The sequence below is a fragment of the Mastigoproctus giganteus genome, chromosome 14 (genome assembly GCF_048544385.1).
Source record: "Mastigoproctus giganteus isolate SK-2022 chromosome 14, ASM4854438v1, whole genome shotgun sequence".
NCBI classification, from domain to species: Eukaryota; Metazoa; Arthropoda; class Arachnida; order Uropygi; family Thelyphonidae; genus Mastigoproctus; species Mastigoproctus giganteus.
Genome location: NC_143588.1, coordinates 33,760,700 through 33,783,114, shown reverse-complemented (window position 1 = coordinate 33,783,114; position 22,415 = coordinate 33,760,700). Strand labels below are relative to the sequence as shown.

The window sequence follows — 22,415 nt, the reverse complement described above, 5'->3', positions numbered from 1 at the left end:
TGGGAGTAAGATAGGAGTGGGCAGCTGCACAATGAGATCATCAAGGTCTGTTTTGAAAATCTTAGTCCAAAGTCACAAATAAATCGAACATACTGTGAATAAAAACTGTAAGACAAATTACTACCATTTCTAAGTTACTGGAAAGTGGAGCAGGTTGGAATGGCTCTGGATGCTCACAAGAATGGCAACTCCTCCATGGGCAGATCCATACTGCCTCATTTTTTTTGGTGGGCAGGCAGGCAGGCGGGCGGGTGGGGGTGTGGGGGGGGGGGCTTGATGCTATCAGTATTTTACTGGAATCCACAATTCCAATGCAGGAATTTAGCAATTATTTTGGCTTTGTAGTCCATCAGGAGCTTCCAAAGTGCTGAGAGCTTACTTTTCTCAGTCTCTTGGATTTATCTCTTTTGGGAATGGACGCTGTCCTGTGTCCATTTCTTCCTCCAAAAAGAGTTCCAAGGCTGAATCGTCTGGTACCTCCGCCTCAACATCTATTTGTTCTTTAGAACTATGGGGTATTTCAGGCTTCTTATTCTTTTCTCTATTAACTTATTTTGATACTAGTGGAGCATTAGGAAGTACTAATATGGAAGTGGCAGCTAACTGATTTTTCTGTGTGGGTTTTTGTGAGCACAGGTAGTGTGCAATGGGAGTGAATGACTCTTTTAGTGGTATAGTCATTTCTGTTGGTGTTCCAATGGAACATCTCTCTGCTACCTTCTGAGCACAGGTAGGTTTGTTTATGTTCAAGAGTATCTGTCTTTCTTCTAGGTACCTGGGAAATCTGATTGAAGTGTTTAAGGCCTTAAACTAATTGAGTAAGCTCAATGCTGATAGAATCCTTCCTCCTGCTCAGATTACACACATGAGGGGACTTAAATTCCAACTGAGGAAGGATAGTTCCAAGATAGGTTGTGAAGAAATTTGCCTTCAGCCGGGGGGGGGGAGGTTGATTGTTGGAACAAACTGCCATCTGGTGTAATAGAAGCAGGTAGTTTTAAAAAATTCAAGAAAGAACTAGGTAAACTATCAGAGAGGACAGACAGGTTATAAGTGAAGTACTCACTTTTTTTTTTGACTGATGCTATATAAACTTGCTTTTTTTGCATCATTTACCACTACTACTAAATCTCTAGTGGGAGATGCAAAATTTACTCAACTTTAGTCCTAAAATCCAATCATTTAATTTCACATAAAGATGGTCTATTGCTGTCTTAAGCTTATCATCAAAAATGCTCAGATTTCTAGACAGTACATTTCTTTATTTAAATTAATCCTAACCCAACCTCTCTTGCTTATTAAAAACAAAGTCCTCTGCATCCAAAAAAAACTAGGCTTTCACCTTTTGCTATATATTATACTTAAATCTGCACTGTAATGTTGTTTACACATCTCCCAATCCTAAAACCTTTTATCAAAGAGGGAAAAAGCAGATGGGAGCATTAATATTTACTTACACACACATATATTCACTAGTGCATGCCTTTTTACAAACATTCTCATTGGCTCTGCTCTTCTGATATGTGCCTCTATTTCCTCTTCTTTCATCTAAGCAGTTCAAACAAATGTAAAACCCATCACACATCCATAAATGGTATGGATGATATCACAAAAGTAATTTCTTCAGTCATTCCTTCTATCTGTATTTTGTGGAAACTATAACCTACAGAAATTCAAGCCCAATAAATGTCAATAAATTTCTTCTTCTTCTTGTTTCACAATCATAATCTTATTCATAGCACTAGTATACTAAGAGTACTAAAATCTTTGTTTTCATCCCTGTGTTGTTGTAAGTTTCTCTGTATGTTGTGGTTGCTGAGAAACTTGTGTTGTTACAAGTTTCTCAGCAAGCACAACATACAGAATGGCCTTTGAACAAATATAATACATGATAAGAACTATGTTGACCAGAATCATACTTAGCATACTCTTAGCAAAGTAACCAATGCACCAAAACTCCTAAAATACCTGCCGTAAAACTACAACTATCTGGGTTTGGGATGGTCACTGAAAAACTCTTCTCTTTGAACTCAAGTTATATTAATCTCCTTTTATATATACAGCAGACCATTGATTTACTGGGATCAGATTAACCAGGAAGTGGATTAACCGGAACACTTCAAGACACCAGATTTAAAAGAAGAAAAAAAAAAAAAAAATCAATCAAAAATCATAAAATTCAAGTAGTAACTAGAATAGGTATAAACAAATGTTTTGCAAGTCGTAAATAAGTGACAAGAAGCAGCGTTATAAGTTGTGATTGGGAGATTAGTGTGCCTATTATCTTGCAACCCCCTCTGTCTTCACACCTGCAGCTCAAAAAAAAAAAAAAAAAAAAAAAAAGAGAAAGAGACTAAATGTTCAGTTTGTTTTATTGCATGCAGATTGTCGTGTTCCGTCACACTGCAAAAGGACAAATTTTGTTTCGCTATTTATATCAGGAATGTCGGAATTTTTTTTTAATAGTAAAACAAAATTTGTCCTTTTGCACTGCAAAAGCACAAATTTTGATGGGCAAAAATGATAGACAAGCACAAGACTTGTGCTTTCAATTAAACAAAAACTTGAAATTATTCAAAAGTTTTAAAATGGTGCATCCGTTAAATCTGTAATGAACCATTATTATGTTGGTGACCAAACCACGTGCAAAATTGTAAAAATTAAAGGGAAGCTATTAGATTTAAAATCTCCACCAGAAAAAATAAAAGAAAGCTTCGTATTGGACACACAAGTATACACCATGAATTATCAATCTAATAGAGTAAGCTTATCTGCGAAAAGATCTAAATCTTCCAAACACTTCCTAGTTCATTTCACAAATATACATGGTCTGAATTCTAATTTCAACGAAGTCGATATCCACTTGCAGTCTGCCAAACCCCATGTACTTTTTCTCAGTAATCAGTTGATTCAACTACTGCTCATCTCAGTTGCCCAAATTATTTGCTCTATGATTCCTTTCGCCTCCAAGGTGGTACTTTGCATATGTCCATTCTGATATTCCCTGTTAGAGACTTGGTAATTTGAAATCTCCTCTTTTCGATCTTCTCTGGCTTAAAATCTCTCTACCTCATTGTGTCAAATAAATTCATCTGCTGTCTCTACCGTTCTCCAAACTCCGCTAATCACTTGGAGCTCTTTCACTTCCTCTCTTTGCAACTTGACTTTCTCCAGTCCAACTTTCCTAACAGTGAGGTAATTTTCTTTGGTGATTTTAATGTTCACAACTCCAGCTGCTTCCGTTTTCTAGTCACACCAACAGAGCTAGTCGAGATGCAGAGGCTTTGGCAATTACTAATGACCTAACACAGATTGTTCATTTACCTACAAGAATACCGAAAAATCCTAACCACACAGCCAACATGGTTGAACTTTTTCTCACAAACAACCCTTCTAATTACACAGTCGAAGTGAGAGGTCCTTTAGGCACTTCAGATCACAACATGGCGATTGTCTCTTCTCCAATGGAACCTTTATCTCATGACTATTCCCGACCTCATATTGTTTGGCATTACAAGAATGCAAAATGGGATGACCTTTGAGATTTCATTTCTTCTTTTCCTTGGTCGGATTACTGTTTCAAAACTTCTGATGACAACGTTTGCTCAGATCCTGTCAGTGAAATTATTCTTGTACGAATAGAATCCTTTATCCCAAACTCCACTTTAAAATCTCATCCTTTATCTAAACCTTGGTTTTTCAATAAATGTAGTAGTAGTAGTAGTAGTAGCAGTAGTGGCATGCGATGCAAGAAAGCAAGTGTATGAGCTTATGCAGCATCAGCCAAAAAAAAAAAAAAAAAAAATCACACCATTCCCTCCAAATGCCTGTCCAGTTCCTCCTTAAATTTATTCAACATATCAACTTCCACAACGACAGATGGAAGTTTGTTCCAGCAATTAACCACCCGCTGGCTAAAGGCAAATTTCCGCACATCTATTCTACATCTGTCCTTTCTTAATTTCAATTTATGGCCCCTTAGGTTCGTAATCTGAACAAGTGGAAGGATCCCATTAGAATTCAGCGGGCTGAACCCATTCAAGGCCTTATACACCTCAATCAGATCACCGCGCAGGTGCCTAGTCTCCAGCCACTGCAATTTGCAGAACTTAAGCTTCTCTTGGTAAGAGGATCCCTCCCTAAGGCTGTTCAAGAGAAGAACGTTGCATATTGTAATTGGCTTGTTTCCAATCAGTTTCATTTTCTGCCTAAACCAAAGCTCGTAACAATTGTAAAGCAGTTATTAATCAGTCCAAATTAGATTTTGAACAGGTTAAGAGTAGAAAACTTGTTTCTTGCCCTAATCGTAGCTGAGCATTCTGGTCTCTTGCTAAAGCTATTGGCCGCAACTTTTGCCCATCTCTGCTCCCACCTCTGTCAAAACCAGATGGTTCTGTTGTCACTTCAGCCAAGGATAAACCTGACCTGCTAGCATCCCATTTTTCTTACAACTCATGTATTAATGATCTTGGTAAAACACCTCCCACCATTCCCAACATGCTTCATTCAATGTCTCATGCGGTCTTCCGCCAAAAGGATGTCAGAAGGATTTTGACAAATCTTGATGCTAAGAAAGCTCCAGGTCCTGAGAGTATTTCTCCACTTGTTCTCGAAACCTGTGCTCCCTTACCTACTGCTGTTCTTTGCCACCTTTTTTCACTTTCTTATTCCAACAGTGTTTTTCCTTCTGCTTGGAAATCTGCTCATATCTAGCCAGTCCCTAAAAAGGGTGACAAATCCCTCCCATCCAATTATCATCCCATTGCAATTACTTCTACTCTTTCTAAAGTAATGGAGAAATCTATTAACCGCCAACTCTTAAACTACCTAGAAAACTTCTGTATGATCACCGATCGCCAGTATATATTCCGTCAGTGTCGATCCACTGGTGATATTCTGGCTTATGTCACCCATTTATGGACTAATTCAATGGAAAAGTTTGGTGAAACATAAGCAGTTGATCTTGACATCTCAGAGGCTTTCGACCGTGTTTGGCATAAAGGCCTTCTAAACAAGCTTCCATCTTATGGTTTGACAACTGTTTTTTGTAATTGGTTATCCAATTTTCTCTCGGATCGCTCACTGAGGGTGATGGTAGATGGCTCTCTGTCATCTAACTTCTCCACTAATGCCGGTGTCCCCCAAGGTTCGGTTCTTTCCCCCAATCTTTTCCTCTTGTATATTAATGACCTTCTTCCATTGACTGCAAATCCTATCCATAGTTTTGCCGATGATAGCACATTGCATTCCACTTTCCATTTTGAGAAACCTTGCCCTGCTTAATCAGCTTCAATTTCTCAAATATCTGCTGCCGATTCTTTAAATGCCGATCTCCAAGTAATTCTCCAGTGGGGCAAAGAGAACTTAGTTGATTTCAATCCTTCTAAAAAAACTCAGTCTTGTCTTATGTCTCGCAAAAAAGGATTCTTCTGCTCCTATGCTTATCTTTGGTGATACTCCAAATTCTAGGCAAAGTGATATATCTCTTTTGGGGATTACCCTGACTTCTAATCTTACAAGCACATTACAAATATTGCTTCCTCTGTATCTAAAAATTTGGTTTAATCTTTCGCTCTTAGATTTACTTTTCTTCCAAACAGCTGTTCACTCTGCACAAATCATAAATCCGCCCTACCATGGAATATTGTTCCTACATCTGGGGGCAGTGTCCTCCAAAATCTCTCTCTCACGCTTCTAACTTCCATTCAGAAGAGGGCAATTAGGTTAATTAATGACTCCTCTCTAACAGAGTCTCTACACTCGCTGTCTCATAGGCATACTGTTTCTGCTGCATGCCTGTTCTACAGATACTTCCATGGGCACTGTTCTTCTGAATTTTGCTTCTATAATTCTCGCTGTCTCTTTCAAAACAGTCCGAACACATGCCACAACCAGACAAAACCCATTTACTGTCCAACTTCAAACTCACAGAACCAACTTTTCATCTTCCTTGTTTATTCATTCAACTGCCATTTTCTGGAACAACCTTCCTTCATACGTATTTCCTGAAAATTACAGTCTACAGAAGTTCAAATCTAATGTCACAAATATCTTCTTTCGTCTTCTCAACCTCCAAACCCAAGCACGGTACTAAGTACTATAGGTTCTAATACCTCTCGTGTTTGGGGGTTTCATAAAAAAAAGTAGTGTGTGGTAAGTGTTTTCATTATTTTTATCTATTGGCATACTTTTTATGTAGGTTGCTGAACATTTTTCGATACAGTAAGTCCCCGACTTAAGTTACGTTATTTATATATTTTTTATATGACTGAAGATTTCAGTAAAGGGGACACTTATTTCACAATAATAACGTAAAAACCAACAGAATTCCAGCTATCGGTATTATCGCAAATGCAATAAGATCAAGTTTACTACCCATTTTTAATTAGATGCACTTACAGAAAAGCCTAATAACCCAGAAAGTGCAAATTGTTTTTATTTCTTCATGGCAGTGACATCCAGAAATGTGCTTTATTAAAATGTGAGCTCGCATGGAATGATAATAGTGAGTTTTCACCTTGACCCTGTGAAGTTCTTTTCAGAAATTTTAATTTTGACCATTATTGTGGTGCCGACTAAGAGAATAAGTGACAGCAGTACTAGTAAATCTACAAAGAAAAGGAAAGCGATCGAGTTGGATCAGAAAATTAAAATAATAAGGATGTATGAAAATGGCCAAACATTAACAAGTATCATGTGGAATTCAGATTTGTCAGTGGCAATGGCTTTTTTTTTTTTTTTTAGGAGCATTAGCAACTAAGGCCATATTGCTCCGGGAATATGCGGTGGTCATTCCCTGACCTTTCCGCATCCTCCGTATTTGGTGGTGACGGGCTCGAACCCCGGTCTAATCAAGAAGCGTGTGCTACACACTGCTGCTCCTTCCCACCTGGCTACGGAGGTGCCAGTGGCAATGGTGAACACAATCATAATGGAGAAAGACAGAATACGAGAAGCGGTGAAGTCAACTATAATAACCAAGGTTGCGAAATTCGTATCAAATTTTACGGTACAATAACAAGTGTTTTTTCTTCCTTTTATGTTTTCTTTTCTTATGTGCCCCTCCGCCTACTTCATCGCCGTCCGCAGATACAGTTTTTAATTGAACTAATCAATATTTTATTGGCTATTCCCATGTTACATGAAACTCGACTTACGTAAGAGGTCCTGGAACGTATCTCTTACGAACGTCAAGGACTTACTGTATTTTTGGATTAACCGGGGGATTTTTTTTTTTTTTTTTTAATTCCAGAAAATTGTGTGTGTGTGTGTGTGCGCGCGCATTGCTCTGGATAGGCTAATTCATTATCCTCCTCTCTTAATTCTAAAAGGACTTAAGCAGCTAGTAATGTGAATCTGTCTTGCATCAATTTCAATGCCATTTATATGATTCTACTAGTTCAGTACTTGTTATGGATTATCAACTTTCTGACATTTTATAGACATCTTCAAACATTTCATAGCCATCTTTCATGTATCTGATAATAGCATATTGCATTCCACCTTTAAGTTTGAGAAAACTTGTCCTGCACAAACAACTTCTTGAATATCTATTACCAATTCTTTAAATGCAGATCTCCTGTGGGGCAAAGATAACTTGATTTCAATCTTTCTAAAACTATGTCCTGTCTTATATCTGATGAGTATGGGCCTGGCACACACCCAGGGTCCTGAGCTGGATATCATCATTCTTCTCTTTCATGGTAATTCCCTTCTACTTCTCTCATTCTCAGGGTGACTCAGAAATTTTTATTGGCTGGTGCAGCATAAGTCTCAGGCTTCCTTGCACCATATGGCTAATAATAATAATAATATCTCAAAAAAAGGATTCTTCTGCTACTATGCTTATCTTCAATGACATTCTGATTTCTAGGCAAGATCGTATATCTCTATTGGGGATTACCCTGACTTCTCTCTAGGCATAAGCATATTACAAATATTGCTTCCCCTGCATCTAAAAAACTGGGGTTTTTCTCTTTCACTCTCAATATTACCTTTCTTTCAAACAGCTGTTCGCTCTGCAAAAATTGCAAATCTGCCCTACCATGGAATATTGTGCCAACATCTGGGGCAGTGCCCCCAAAACTTCTCTCAGGCTTCTAAATTAAATTCAAAAGAAGGCAGTTAGGTTAATTAATGACTCATCTCTAACAGAGTCTCTCCAATCTCCGTCTCATAGACATTGTTTCTGCTGCATGCCTTTTTTATAGCTTCTTCCATGGGCACTGTTCTTCTGAATTGGCTTCTTTAATTCCCACTCTCTCTTCCAAAGCAGTCCAAACATGCTGCAACAAGTCAGCATCCCTTTACTGTTCAACTTCAAACTCACAGAACCAACATTTCTTCTTCCTTATTTATTCATTTAGCTTCTGTTTTCTGGAACAACCTTCCTTCATTTGTATTTCCTGAAAATTACAATCAACAGAAATTCAAGTCTAATGTCAACAAGTATCTTCTTTCTTTCATCTTCTCAACCATCAGCCCGTGCACAGTACTAAGTACTATAGGTTCTAATAGGTCTTGTGTTAGGAGTTTTCATATAAAAAAAAAAAACATGGTTTAAACCCAATTCCTTAATGTTTAAATAGATAAGTTATTATTCTCAATTTTTCTCTTTCTTCTTTAGTTTCTTCATTTTCTGAAATATATTTCTGTCCTTTCATTCTCGCTATACGAATGCTAATTTCTATTTCTTTCTTTCAAAGTTTTCTCTAGTCATTCAATTTTATAAGGGATATGTACATTGTGCCAGGTGGCACAACCTGACCTTTAACCTGCATTTTCTTTCTCCAATATTCTAAATTCAGATTCAAAAGTGTCATTTTAGAAAGAATAAATATTTAAGTTCTTTTACCTTATTTATATTAAAAATACTATGGTCGAAATCATTATAAAATTTTTAAAAGTTGGAAATTCAAAAAAAGAAATCATGGCCTTACCTCAAATACTGGAATTTTTCTTACTGCTTTAAATTCGGTAATATCCCAAAGAATAACAACTTTATCCCTAGATGAACTGAAATAAAATTTATAAATGATTTCAGCAGTTTCGAAATTTATGCAGTGCAGTTAAAAAAATTATTGCACATATTCAGAGAGAAGTTAATTTTATTTACTTATTTCATTTTACTTTTAGTGGGGGGGGGGGAAGATTTCAGAATAAAAACATTTTAAACGAAAATAACAATCATGCTTCAAGATGATACATCTTTGAAACAGCTTTATTCATAAATGCAAATAACTGATGAGGTCTCATTAGATATCAGAAGACTGCACAAGAATTATTAAACTCTACAGTAACTCCATAGAGACAATAAGACATAATTGAGGAAAGAAGTCAGTTTAATTTCTTTTAGTAGATATTGTATTTGCTAGAACATTAGGACTTTATAAAAAAAGGATCAGGATGTCTTCATGAACCAATATTTCTGCTTCCCTCCTCTTGGCCTCTTTAACCTCAACTTCCTAACAGGTCTGAATAAGAGATTCTGTACACCAACATGCTTAACTTGATGAGTAACCAGAGAACACTGCTAAGTTATTCTTACTGTCTCTGATTTGTATACTTTACTGAATATACATAATATATGTACGTATAATAAGTACAATTACTGGATGTAAAACCATTCTCTATATTCTATATCTGGGCTGTGCATTACTTTGCTTTCTTCTGTTATACAAGCTCCCTAAATCACATTTCATTGAACTTGGCATCCATCTTGTGTGATACCTCCTTAGCAGAATAAATCTTGTAGCTTTAATAATAGTCTTGAGGGTACCACACAATTCAAATGTACTTTCCATCTTATGACTTTCATCATGAATGCAGACAAAGTTCAAAAACCTTAGTCTACAGTAATCCCGTTTCCTTTAAAAATCAAATGAACACAATTAAAAATCATTCATGAAAAACATACTTTTTTATTTAATGAGGCCAAAATACTTAGTGTCCAATGTAATTATACGAGACTATTAATTGCAGAAACCGTCAAAATTAAATTACATGAGAGTTCTGTTAATGTTCGCCGGCTATATCTAATCTCCGACTCTCGTGGTCCTCTACACGCATGGGCGAACACAAATAATCCCTATTTAAGTTCCATACTCACCCCTATTCAGTAAATTTCATTCCTGTGATCACAACATACGGTTGAAAAGCATTATCAGCTCCGGGAAGGAAAATCATTTTGCAATTTTTTTCGTTAAATAAATTTTTTACTTAATTTTTAATTGCGTTAAATTGATTTTTAATTATTGTTAATCATTTCTTACTGTAATGTAAGATTTTCGATTTTTTAATTGTTTTCATTTTAATTTCTGGAAAGTATCATACGGAAGTGTTCCACATACCATATTTGGGCGTCTCTGTAGCCAAGTGGGCGGGAGTAGCAATGCGTAGTACGTGCTTCTTGATTAGACCAGGGTTCGAGCCTGCGACCACCAAAAACAGAGGATGCAGAAAGGTCAGGGAATGACCACTGCATATCCCTGGAGCAATATGGCCTTAGTTGCTAATGCTCCTAAAAACCAAATAACAACAACAACCGTATCATATTTTTTTTTTTTTTTTTTTTTTTTACAACAACAACCGTATCATATTGAGGTAAACTTCTCTTATTCTTTTACAAATGCTTTACTAACTGTACTTAACATCTCTAAGGCTGATTAAAATATAAACGTCAAGTATCACTGCCATTCTATTTTGTTGTGTGGAGAGAGCCAAAGAAATCATGTCAAGGACTAATATTTTGGCATAGCAAAAATTGAAGGACAGAAAGGGAATGATATGAAAAGAATTGGGTATGTAAATATCAGCCATTAACACCAGTCACTGAATGAAAAACTACTTGTTCCTCCAGAAATCAAGTCATCTCTGATCGACAGACGAGGAATGATTCAACAGAAACAATCCATACAAGCTCTGAATCATATTATGAATGTCCACACCTTAACAAACATCACCTTATAATTCAAAGCAAATTAAACAATCTTGTGTGTGATTTATATCTATCTATCTAAGGCAAAAACAAGGCTTTTCAGATCTAGGCTGAAGGAATGGAATTTACTGCGAGAAGCTACAACTCTATAAATTTTACAAATGACAATAAAGATCTTTCTACATATTTTGCTAGGGAAGATTCACTTCACTACTGAAATGGACTATTTGATGCTGTTGGAAGAAAATATAAACCAAAATAAAAGAGACTTATCACCTCTTCAATGGAAATATGCATCCATTGCCTCCAAAATAGCCCTTGTCTTTAAACCCAATAACAACAACAGCCTCCATCTATACCAACAGGTAATTTCCACATGCACGAGTCCTATGAGAAATGGAACTTTTCTTATTAAAAATACAGTATAAATACAATTGGATAAATACAATGGACATCTGCAGCCACATTTCAAAGTTTTCAGGATCCTTTAGATCTAAAATCTGGGTATAAAAAATACATTGTGAATATATTGTATACCAGATATTTGCTTTTTATGTGAGTTTGACAATCAAGCACTTCACAAAATTTGGCCCCTTGCACAAATCTTGTACTTGGAAAGAAAAATGTCAACCATAAGCCACTAGCTGATCAAATATATTTTTACCACCACATCATATCAAGTTATATCACATGAAAAATTTTCAAATACCTATGAACAGAAGGGATATGGGCTTCAATATTTAATAACTAAAGCTTCCATCAGTGATGCCAAAATCAAAAAAAAAAACTGTATTTAACAAGTACATTAAATACCTGAAGTACACTGTCAAGATGATTGTTCCAGAAGCTCAACTGTGTGTCATTTCTTGGTTTTTTTTTTTTTTTTTTTTTGTTTTTTTTTGGTAGCTGTTGGCGCATAGGCTTCTGTGGCCATAATGCACCTCCCAAGGTTTTTGCAGTACTTTGATCCAAGCCCAAGGAGGGAATCGAACCCGCAACCTTTGGGTTGCCAGGCAGGCACTTTACCCAACCGGCTAGCCTAGTCGGCTATCATTTCTTGTAGCCTTATGCCAGTGGGGCTTATTTTCAGACTGCTTACTATCATAAAAAAAAAGTAGTATACTGCAGATTAAAAAGTATAAGCAGAACATGGTAGGGTGGAAGATTTTGAATTGTGACTGCATATTTTCGAGTAACATTTTCCTTCTGATATGAGATGGAGTGGTTAGTCATTTCTGCATCATCCTATAGGGCTTTTCAAACATGTTTGAAAAGCCCTACGGTGATGCAGAAAGTGATTTGAATGGTGTTAAGCCTCTTCCTAGCAGACTCATCAACAACAGAATCATAGTCTAGATGAGTTCTTATAAGGGTACAGGACAAAAGCAGTAGAATCCACTGACAACCAATGTCTTGGCAGAAATTGCCCTGAATATATTAAGTTTATTTAAACAGACAGTTTTTAAATATGATATCATCATCATCAGCCATTTTCAATCCACTGCAGAATGAAGGCCTCTCCAGCAACTTTCCAGTTCCTTCTGTTTTGAGCACTGGCCATCCATTTACTACCCACAAACTCATGAATTTCATCTATCCATCTCTGCCTTTGTCTTCCAGGTTTTCTTCTAGCTCATCTTGGATACCATTTTGTTATTTTCTTAGTCCATCTGTCATCATGTCTTTGAGCTATGTGTCCTGCCCAAGACCATTTTAGTTCTTTAGTTTTCATAAGAATGTCCTTTACTTGAGTTTGTTGCCTAATCCATGTGTTTCTCTTCTTATCTAACAGTCTGATTCCCAATATGATTCGTTCCATTCTTCGCTGTGTAGTTCTCAGCTTCTCTTCCATTCTTTTGGTGAGTGCCCAAGTTTCACTTCCATAAGTCATGGTGGGGACTATACATTGGTTCATTATTTTACGTTTCAGACAAACTGGGATATTGCTCTTCAGTATGTGACTATATTTTCTGAATGCTATCCATCCAAAATTTATTCTTCTCTTGACTTCCAGCGATTTATCATTATTACAGCTAATAACTTGTCCCAGATAAGTCTATGACTCCACCTTTTCAATTACTGCTCCTTCAATCATTATTTCCCTTTCTGTGGCATACTTGTTCATCATTACTTTTGTTTTAGCCATATTCATCTTTAGTCCAAAATCCTTACTAGCTGTGCATAACTGATTAAGATTTTCCTCTAATTCTTTGGGATCATGGTTTATGACCACAATGTCATCTGCAAATCGTAAATGGTTTAGGTACTCTCCGTTCACATTGACTCCTTTCTGTGACCAGTCTAATCTTCTGAAAGCTTCCTCAAGGGCAGCAGTAAACATCTTCAGACATATTGTGTCTCCTTGTCGAACTCCTTTCTCAATTTTAAATTTCCTACTGTCTTTGTCTAGTCTAATAAAGGAAGTAGCACTTTCATATATTTTCTTCAAAATCATAATATATGGGGTATCAATGCCTTGTCTTTCCAGTGCCCGAAACATTGCCTTATGCAGTATGGAGTCAAATGCCTTTTCATAATCCACAAATGCCAGGCATAATGGTGTTTTATATTCATTTGCTTTCTCCATTAGCTGCGATATTACGTGAAGGTGATCCATAGTTGAGAATCCTGTCCCAAAGCCAGCTTGCTCTTTCGGTTGATTCTCATCAAGTATTCTTTCTAATCTGTTAGTAATGACCCTTGTGAACAACTTGTGGATGCGGAATAACAAGCTAATTGGTCTATAATTTCCAATTTCTGATTTATCTCCTTTCTTATGCAGCAAAACATTGATTGCATTATTCCACTGCTTAGGCGTCACACCTTTTCTATGCACTTTGTGAAGAGCCTTGCCAGTTTTTGTGTTATGTCTCTTTCTCCTAATTTTAACAACTCTACAGTAACTTTATCTTCCCCTGGTGCTTTCTGATTTTTCATTTTCTTCAATGCATGTTCTACCTCATCAGGAAGAATATCGGGTATGTCGTATGTGTTGCTACTTTGCAATCCATCTTCCCCACTGCTGGCATCATTCTCTCGCTCCTAATTCTCTATAGTAGTCTTCTGCTATTTGAATTATGCCTTCTCTGCTGTTTATAAGTACACCATCGCTATTCTTCAGTTTCAGTATCATTTGTCTTTCTGTATTACTGCTCATGGCTGCTGATTTAAATCCTTTGTTTTCCCTTAATGCTTGTTTTACTTTTCTTGTGATAAATCTTCTTATGTCCTCTCTGAGTCTCTTTCTAATGGCTTTGCATAACTCAGTATACTCAATTTTCTCCCTTTCAGTGTTTTTCTTGGTTTTCATTTGTCGTCTTCGGTTCATCATGACAAGTGTTTCTTGACTAATTTTTTCTTCTTTGGATTTTTTTTCCCTTTCGGTTTCTTGGGCTTTATCACTTTCAGAAAGTTGTAATATTCCTCGTCGATATCTTGGTCCTGAGCAGTCTGCAGAAGCTCAAACTTGTTCTTAAGTTCCAGTACATACTGCTTTTTCTCCTCTTCTGTTATCTCAAAGACCTTTGTATTATTTACTCGAGTCAGTTTTTTCCTTTCCTTTCTTACATCTATATCAAGTGTACATCTTACCATTCTGTGATCACTTCCAACATTTACCTTATTCAAGACGGTAACATCATTCACAATATATCTTCTGTTAGTGAGGACGAAGTCGATTTCATTAGTAGTTAATCTATTTGGACTCTTCCATGTCCACTTTCTGTTCACTCTTTTCTTGAAAAAAGTGTTCATTACTGACAGTCCTTGAGATTCTGCAAATTCCACAAGTCTTTCACCTCTTTCATTTCTTTCACCAATTCCAAAATTTACTATAGTTCCCCTTTCTACGCTGTTTTGTCTTTTTCCAACCTTAGCATTGAAGTCCCCCATAATAATAGTGTAGTGGGTTTTCTGCTCATCTAGAAGACTCTCAATTTCGGTGTACATTTCTTCAACCTCTTCATCATCATGACTCGATGTTGGTGCATAAATCATTATAATCTTTAGCTTGTACCTCTTAGAAATTTTGAGTATTAGTCTTGACACCCTTGGTGATGTACTTTTGAATTTCAAAATGTTGTTTTTAAAATCTTTATGGACCAGAAACCCAACTCCACCTTTACTCCTTTCACTGTTTCCATTGGTGTACAGCAGATTTCCACTTGATAAACTTATAAGTGATTCATTTCTTCTTCTTGTTTCAGCCAAACCGATTATATTCCAATTCACATATTCTAATTCCTTTTCCAGCTCTAATATCCTGTCTTCACTGATGAATGATCTTACGTTATAACAGTCCAAGTTCAGTTTCCCTGCATGGCAGCCTGGTCGTACCCAGAGATTCTTAGCACCCTCTGCTTCCACTCTGATCCTCTCGCTGCCGTAAGAGGGGGAATGAAAGCTGCTGGGGACTGAGGGCCATTTGTTTTGTTGTGCTGTCATATGGTGGAGGGTTTGGTCTTTTCCTCTTCATGCTGACCAGGCGTCTTGAAGAGAACCACTCTACACGTTCGTTGCCACCTAAGTGATGTAACAGTGCTTACCATCGAGAAGGTGTGCATGAGTGGATTTTAGGGAGGCAGGCCAATCGGACTTCTCCTAAATCTTCTGTAATAGAGAGATATTGGATCCATCAGTGTTTTAGGCTGTGTCTGATAACACACAGGATACCTGTTCCCCTCTAAGCCCCTATGATATATGCACGGTAAAACTGAGTTTCAGGTACAGTATTAAACCCAGAAAGCAAATATTATTGGCAAGGGATATTAGGTGATTTTTTTTAATCTTAGTTTAGGCACAGAATCCAGTTTATGTTTTTTCACAGAAGTGAACTGCAATCTTGTGCTCTGATTATTAATATCCATTTCATGGTGTCTACGTTTCTCACCTATTTATGAGATTATGTAAATCAACTCATAAATAGGTGTTCTGTAAATGACAAATGGCATTAAGTATTGATAGTGTGGGACATTTTCTTCTTGTGTAAGGTAGTGAAATAGAACATTCTTATATTAAACTTCTCAAGTTTGATACTGAAAAAAGTTTTCTATGAATTGTGGTATATGAACTCAAAACTCCGAGCAAAGTTCCTGAAAAAAGCCAAACCTCCATTGGGTATCAAAGGCTACATCGAGATTTCCATCACAAGATGTCCAATTTTTATGGAAGCATTACAAATTCTAGCATATTTTGATCACAAGATCCAGAGAGCAGCTTTTTTAGTAGTAGCAGAGGCAAATGATGCAAGAAAGCAAGCTTATATATCATTAAAAAAAAAAAAAAAACTTCAACAATCGATACCTTCCAAGAATTTGTATAGTTATTCTTTGAATTTCTTCAAACCATCCACTTCCTCAAGAACAGATGAAAACTATTTCAACAAACAACCACATGCTGGTTGAAAGCAAAGTTCCACAAAGTTCCTCAACTTGAATAAAGAGTAAAGTTCTTGAATGCTCCCTCACGTGTGTAGTCTCAGCAAGAGAAAGAATGCCATTAACATTAAGCTTACTCAATCCATTCAAGGCCTTAACACCTCAATCATACCTCCCTGCAGGTGCATAGTTTCCAGATGCTGCAATCTGCAGAACTAAAGCCTTTCTAGGTAAGAGTATCCTTTTGTTCCCGTCACAAATCTGGTTGCCCTTCTCTACACCCATTCCAGCAGTGCTACCTCCTTCCTAAACTGAGGACTCCAGACCCGTATACAGTACTCAAGATGCAGCCTAACCATGGCCTTGTACAAGAAGATAATCACCTCCCTCCTTATCACTGCTAACAAAATTCCTGTAAACCACTGACAAAACCCCATAAGCTGTCCGAGCAGCATGTCTGCACTTCTCAAAGAATTTCACATCTTACCGCACAATTACCTCCAGGTCTTTTCAACTACTCTGACTTTCATTTTCCACTACCACACAGTTGATATCTTACTCATAGATTACTGCTACCCATATGGAGTACCACTGATATATCCAGTACACTGCATTTGTCAATGTACTGGATATATCAGTGGTACTCCAGTACATTGCATTTGTCAATGTTAAACTTCAACAACCATTTCTCAGTCCATCAACCTAATTTTCTAGACTTGTTGAAGTAGCTTGTTTGTTATTTGGTTTTTAGAAGCATTAGCAACTAAGGCCATATTGCTCCGGGGATATGCGGTGGTCATTCCCTGACCTTTCCGCATCCTCCATATTTGGTGGTCACGGGCTCGAACTCTGGTCTAATCAAGAAGCGTGTGCTACGCACTGCTGCTCCTGCCCACCTTGCTACAGAGGCGCCTGTTGAAGTAGCATACCATTATTACTGTCAATAACCATCCTGCCAACCTTTGTATCATTTGCAAACTAAGAAAATAAGCTAATATACCTTCATCAATTTCATAAAAATATATACTGAAAACAACAATGGGCCCAGTACTGAACCCTGGAGAATTCCACAAATAACATTAGTCCGTGAAGAGCAGTGCCCATTAATAACCGTTCTATCTTCTTCCACTTAACCATCTCATTATCCATGGTAGCAACTTGCCCTTAATGTACAATGCTAGTTTGTACGGCAATCTTTTATGTGCAGAAGTATCAATTGCCTTCCGGAAATACAAGTATTCCTGAAAGTATAAGATATCAATATTATTTTTTGCATCCAGTTCCTTGTTCACTGCATCATAGTAACTTATCAGATTGGTTGGACTAGATCACCCTTAAACAGTCATGCTGTGATTGCAGTATAATTACAAGGTCCTGCATTACTTCTTAAACCAGTGCTCCATTATTTTCCCCTGGAACAAACGTTAAGCTAACAGGTCTGTAATTTCTCATACCACCTTTTGATCTCCCTCTGTGAATTGGGGATACATTTGCACTTCGCCTGAATCCAGAGACACTCTCTGGCTAGGGGTTTGCTTACCTCCTTTGCTACTTCCTTTAATATAACTGAATAGATTCCATCCAATCCAGGTTACCTTTTATTAGTTCAGCTTCAAAAATTCCCCTTCCACTTTCCTTTCAGTTATTTAGCAAGCGAATTAGTTGTGTATATATGTTGATAAAGCTGTTCTAAAATGGGTAAAAATGATAAGTGAAAAGAATATACAAATATCATGTCCAATAATTAAGCAACAGGCTCTGAAATTTGCACAGTCCCTTGGATATACAGAATTTAATGCGAGCACTGGGTAGTTAGATAAATTTAAGCAGCGCCACAGAATTGTAGAAAAGGTTATTTGTGGAGATGTTATTTGGTTTTTAGGAGCATTAGCAACTAAAGCCATATTGCTCCGGGATATGCGGTGGTCATTCCCTGACCTTTCCGCATCCTCCATATTTGGTGGTGACAGGCACGAACCCTGGTCTAATCAAGAAGCGTGTGCTATGCACTACTGCTCCTTCCCACCTGGCTACGGAGATGCCACTATTTGTGGAGAAAATGTTAATGTAAGAAAAGAAGATTGCAACAGTTGGAGGAACAACACCTTAAAGAGGATTTTGGAAGAATATGATCCTAAGGATGTTTTTAATGCTGATGAAATAGGTTTATTCTTTAAATGGTTACCTAATAGAACACTTGCTTTTAAGGATGATAAATGTTTCAGCAGAAAACAAATCAAAAAAAAGAATCACTGTGCTAGTTGGAGCCAATATGACAGGAAGTGAAAAATTAAGACTTTTTCACTTGGAAAATCATTGGAAAATCAAAAAACCTAAGATATTTTAGAGGCACAAAATGTTTGGAAGTTGACTACACCTTTAATAAAAAAGCATGGATGATAAGTGATATTTTCAAAGAGTAGATATTAAAACTAGACAACTGTATAACAAAAGAAAAAAGAAAATCGTGTTGATTACTGATAACTTCCAGCACATCCTGCCAGCATTTCTGCCAAGCTTAAAAGTGCGAAGTTGTTGTTTTTACCAGCCAGTGGACCAAGGCATTATTAAAAATTTTAAATTTCATTATCGAAAGAGAATAATAATAAAGATTGTCAATGCATTAAAAGAAAATAGAAACTTGGAAGTTATAATTAGCCTTAGATCTGAAGTAAACATTTCTGAACTAGTTTGAACAAATTATGTCACTGAATACACTATTCAAAATTGATTTTCGAAAGCGGGATTTGCATTAAACACAGAAGTCGAACAACAGCCAGACGAACAAGACGAACTACCCATTTTTCACAACTGAAAAACTTTTGGACATTAGAATCGTCCGGAAACATCGAAAATGAAATAACAATGGATGGTTATGTTTATGTAGATCAAGATCTGGCTACAATAGAACATCCAAATGAATATGAAATACTGCTGAACAATGTTAGATGCAACCATGATCACTAAGAATTTAATAGTGATGCTGAAGATGCATCGGAACAACCTGTAGAAAAGTCAACTTGCGAAGAATGATTCACGCTTTTAAAACGGTTCGTCTGGATCTAGTTTTATGGAAATGTTCCTGATAATGTTTTTAATACTCTGAATAAATGTGAGGTTTTCTTTGAGAATCAGACATTTTTAAATTGTACTGTGCAAATGAAAATTACCAATTTTTTTAAATTTGTGATACTTACCATCGAAAATTGTGTAAACGTAATTTAAATAAATATGTTTTGAAATAAAATACATTAAAAATAAATGTAGATTTGTTTTCATTTTCTAATTAGATAACAATTTCCATAAAAAAGATATTCTTTGCATAACAAATTTTTTTTGCTAGATTTATAGGAATTCATTATAGGGAAGTTTGACTGTGTGTGTGTGTGTGTGTCATTAATATATATTATAATATATATGTATTAATGATTATACAAAGGATACTAGGAAAGTTTTGCAATATGACGCAACAATGAATCACAGGAAGCTGCTTGTTGCTGCATGTTGAGACATGTTCATACGTGCATAGTAGCCGCCGCGCCAAGTCGATGGGCTCAGTTATTCATTAGTAGTGAGAGTGTAAAGTGCTTGCGATGGCATCGTGGTCACGAAATGAGATAAGGACAGTTTTGCGGTATAATTTCGTGCGTGGTTTAACCATAGACCAGTGCTTAGAAGAAATGACTCTTGCACTAGATGATGATTGTCCACATCGTACAACGATATTCAGGTGGTATAGAGAATTCCAAAGGGAAATTTCACTCTGGAGGATTCTGAGAGGCCGAGAAGGCCACGAACGTCAGTTACGGAGGAAAACGTTACTGCTGTGAGGAAAATGCTTGACGAAAACAGGCGAGTGACCTACCAACAGATAGAGGATACTTTGGGCCTAAATGCACCAGCAATTCGTTCGATTCTGCAAGATCATTTGCACGTGAAGAAACTTTGTTCTCTCTGGGTGCCACATCAACTGACTGAAGAGCAGATGACACGACGTGTGACTTGGTGCCGGGAGATGTTAAAAAAGTTTGATAAAGGACAATCTCGGTATGTGAACAACATCGAGACAGGTGACGAGACTTGGCTGTACTATTACGATCTGCCGACCAAGGCTCAAAACAAAGTTTGGGTCTTTGATGATGACGACACACCCGTAATTGTCAGAAAATCCCGATCTGTAAAGAAGAAAATGATAGCTGTATTTTTCAATCGAGTGGAATTGTGGAACATGTCGTTTTGGACACGCAGAAGACAGTCACAGCTAAGTGGTATACTGAACAATGCCTGCCTAAAGTCATTGGATCTATGAAGAACCTGCGGCCAAAGTCAAGAATGGACACCTGGGTACCTCCATCACGATAATGCTGCAGCTCACCACGCCAAAGCCTGCACCGAATATTTGACCACGACGGGACTGAAACTTCTCGAGCACCCTCCCTACAGTCCAGACCTTGCTCCCTGCGACTTTGCACTGTTCCTGCATGTGAAAATGAAGCTAAAAGGGAGGCGGTTTTCCAGTGATGAGGACCTTCTACGGGCTTGGGACAACGAGTGTGCTTTACTCCCTAAGTGAAACTTGGCAGAACTGGTTTAAAGATTGGTTTCGGAGGATGGAGAGGTGTATTGAATGTAGAGAAATTACTTTGAAAAAATTTAATAAACAAAGCTGTATTGCAAAACTTTCCTAGTACCCTTTGTATATATATATATATATAGGGATCCACAAACTTTTTTTCGATTTTTGAAGGGGTCCACAGATCTCAGTAGTATGGGAACCACTGATCTAGAGATTATCCTTCTGTAGTCTTTAAAGCATGCTGCAACATGCTATAAAGGATAGATTTGGATGAATCTATCATGCGTATAACACAGTTCACTACATACACTTCACATACTCTTACTTGAATTCCTATTAGCTAAAAATAAATTTATTTTACAAGCCAAATTTCTTACCTCTTCATAATATTTCTTTTGATAAATGATTATAGAATTTTGACAAACTTCAAGATGATAACTTTTCACAGCAGATTTAATTATCCTAAAGTTGAAATTTCTGAGAAATACAAATGGATTTAGACAAATCTAAGATCTAAGACTGCTTTATGCACTTTCACTTGTTGGGACATTTTATGCATAAATGTTCCAACAATTATTCTAATTATTTTTTCATTTCTGCCACTGTAATTTGAAGTTTCAATAACTCAAGTTTTATCTTACCTTCACATTCAAAATAAAGAGATTCAACTGTACATTCAGTTATAAAATTTGGTGATCAACTTACAGAGCACATGCAATGAAAACATACAAATACAAATATGCTAAGATTACCTCAGCATTTTTTCTCCATTTTCTGTGAAAACTAAACTTTGTACCACACTGCAATGTCCTTCAAGAAACCTCTGGGTACCATTTAATAAATTCCAAACATGAATATTATAATCATCTGCAGCTCCAAAACATTCAGCTCGTGCTACATCTGGATGAAATTTGACTAATCTAGAATACACAATTTTAATATATTAATTTAAAAAAATAATATAAATGCACTTTTCTGCAGAATTATTATTATCATTTGAACATACAAGTATGAATTAACCATTTTTCATAATCTTCACATACAGAGCTTTCTTTAAACTCATATATAACTTTAACCATCATGATTTTCAAAATTATTACCAATCCAATGATTGAAATGTCAAAATTATACCATCCATTATAATAATCAACTATAGGGATAAAAGCATAACACTGATATAATATTTTAAATATTTAATGACAATACAAATATTCTTTAAACTAAATTTTTACTGCATCCATTATAACTGATAAATTATACAGAAAACAATAGCACTTTAAAAGGTGTTAAGCATATTCTAATGAATTAGCAACTGACAAATTTTGTAATTTTTAAAAATACATTTAAATGTTAACAGCTATTTTAAAATTAATCCTGCTGCCTAATACTAGAAATTTCTTCAATGAATTAGAGACAATTGATTACAGAAATAAATGCAAGGTGAATCAAAAATGTGGCTGAGCAAAATAAGAGCAGTTCTGTATGCTTTATATTCTAAAAAGTTAGCAAAATAACATTTAAATGTAAT

At 36.5% G+C, this 22,415-nt stretch overlaps 1 protein-coding gene across 4 annotated transcripts in view; it reads right to left on the bottom strand.

The window, feature by feature from the left end:
• Window positions 1–22,415, bottom strand: part of LOC150075057 (transducin beta-like protein 3) — a 472,089-nt gene that overhangs the window by 301,039 nt on the left and 148,635 nt on the right. For all 4 annotated transcript variants that reach the window (XM_090388931.1, XM_090388932.1, XM_090388933.1 and 1 more), the window contains exons 6-7: window positions 21,640–21,807; window positions 8,940–9,015 (exon numbers count right to left, since the gene is read on the bottom strand). In XM_090388931.1, coding sequence (XP_090245057.1) covers window positions 8,940–9,015; window positions 21,640–21,807 — 244 coding nt within the window. The remainder of the gene's footprint in view (window positions 1–8,939; window positions 9,016–21,639; window positions 21,808–22,415) is intronic.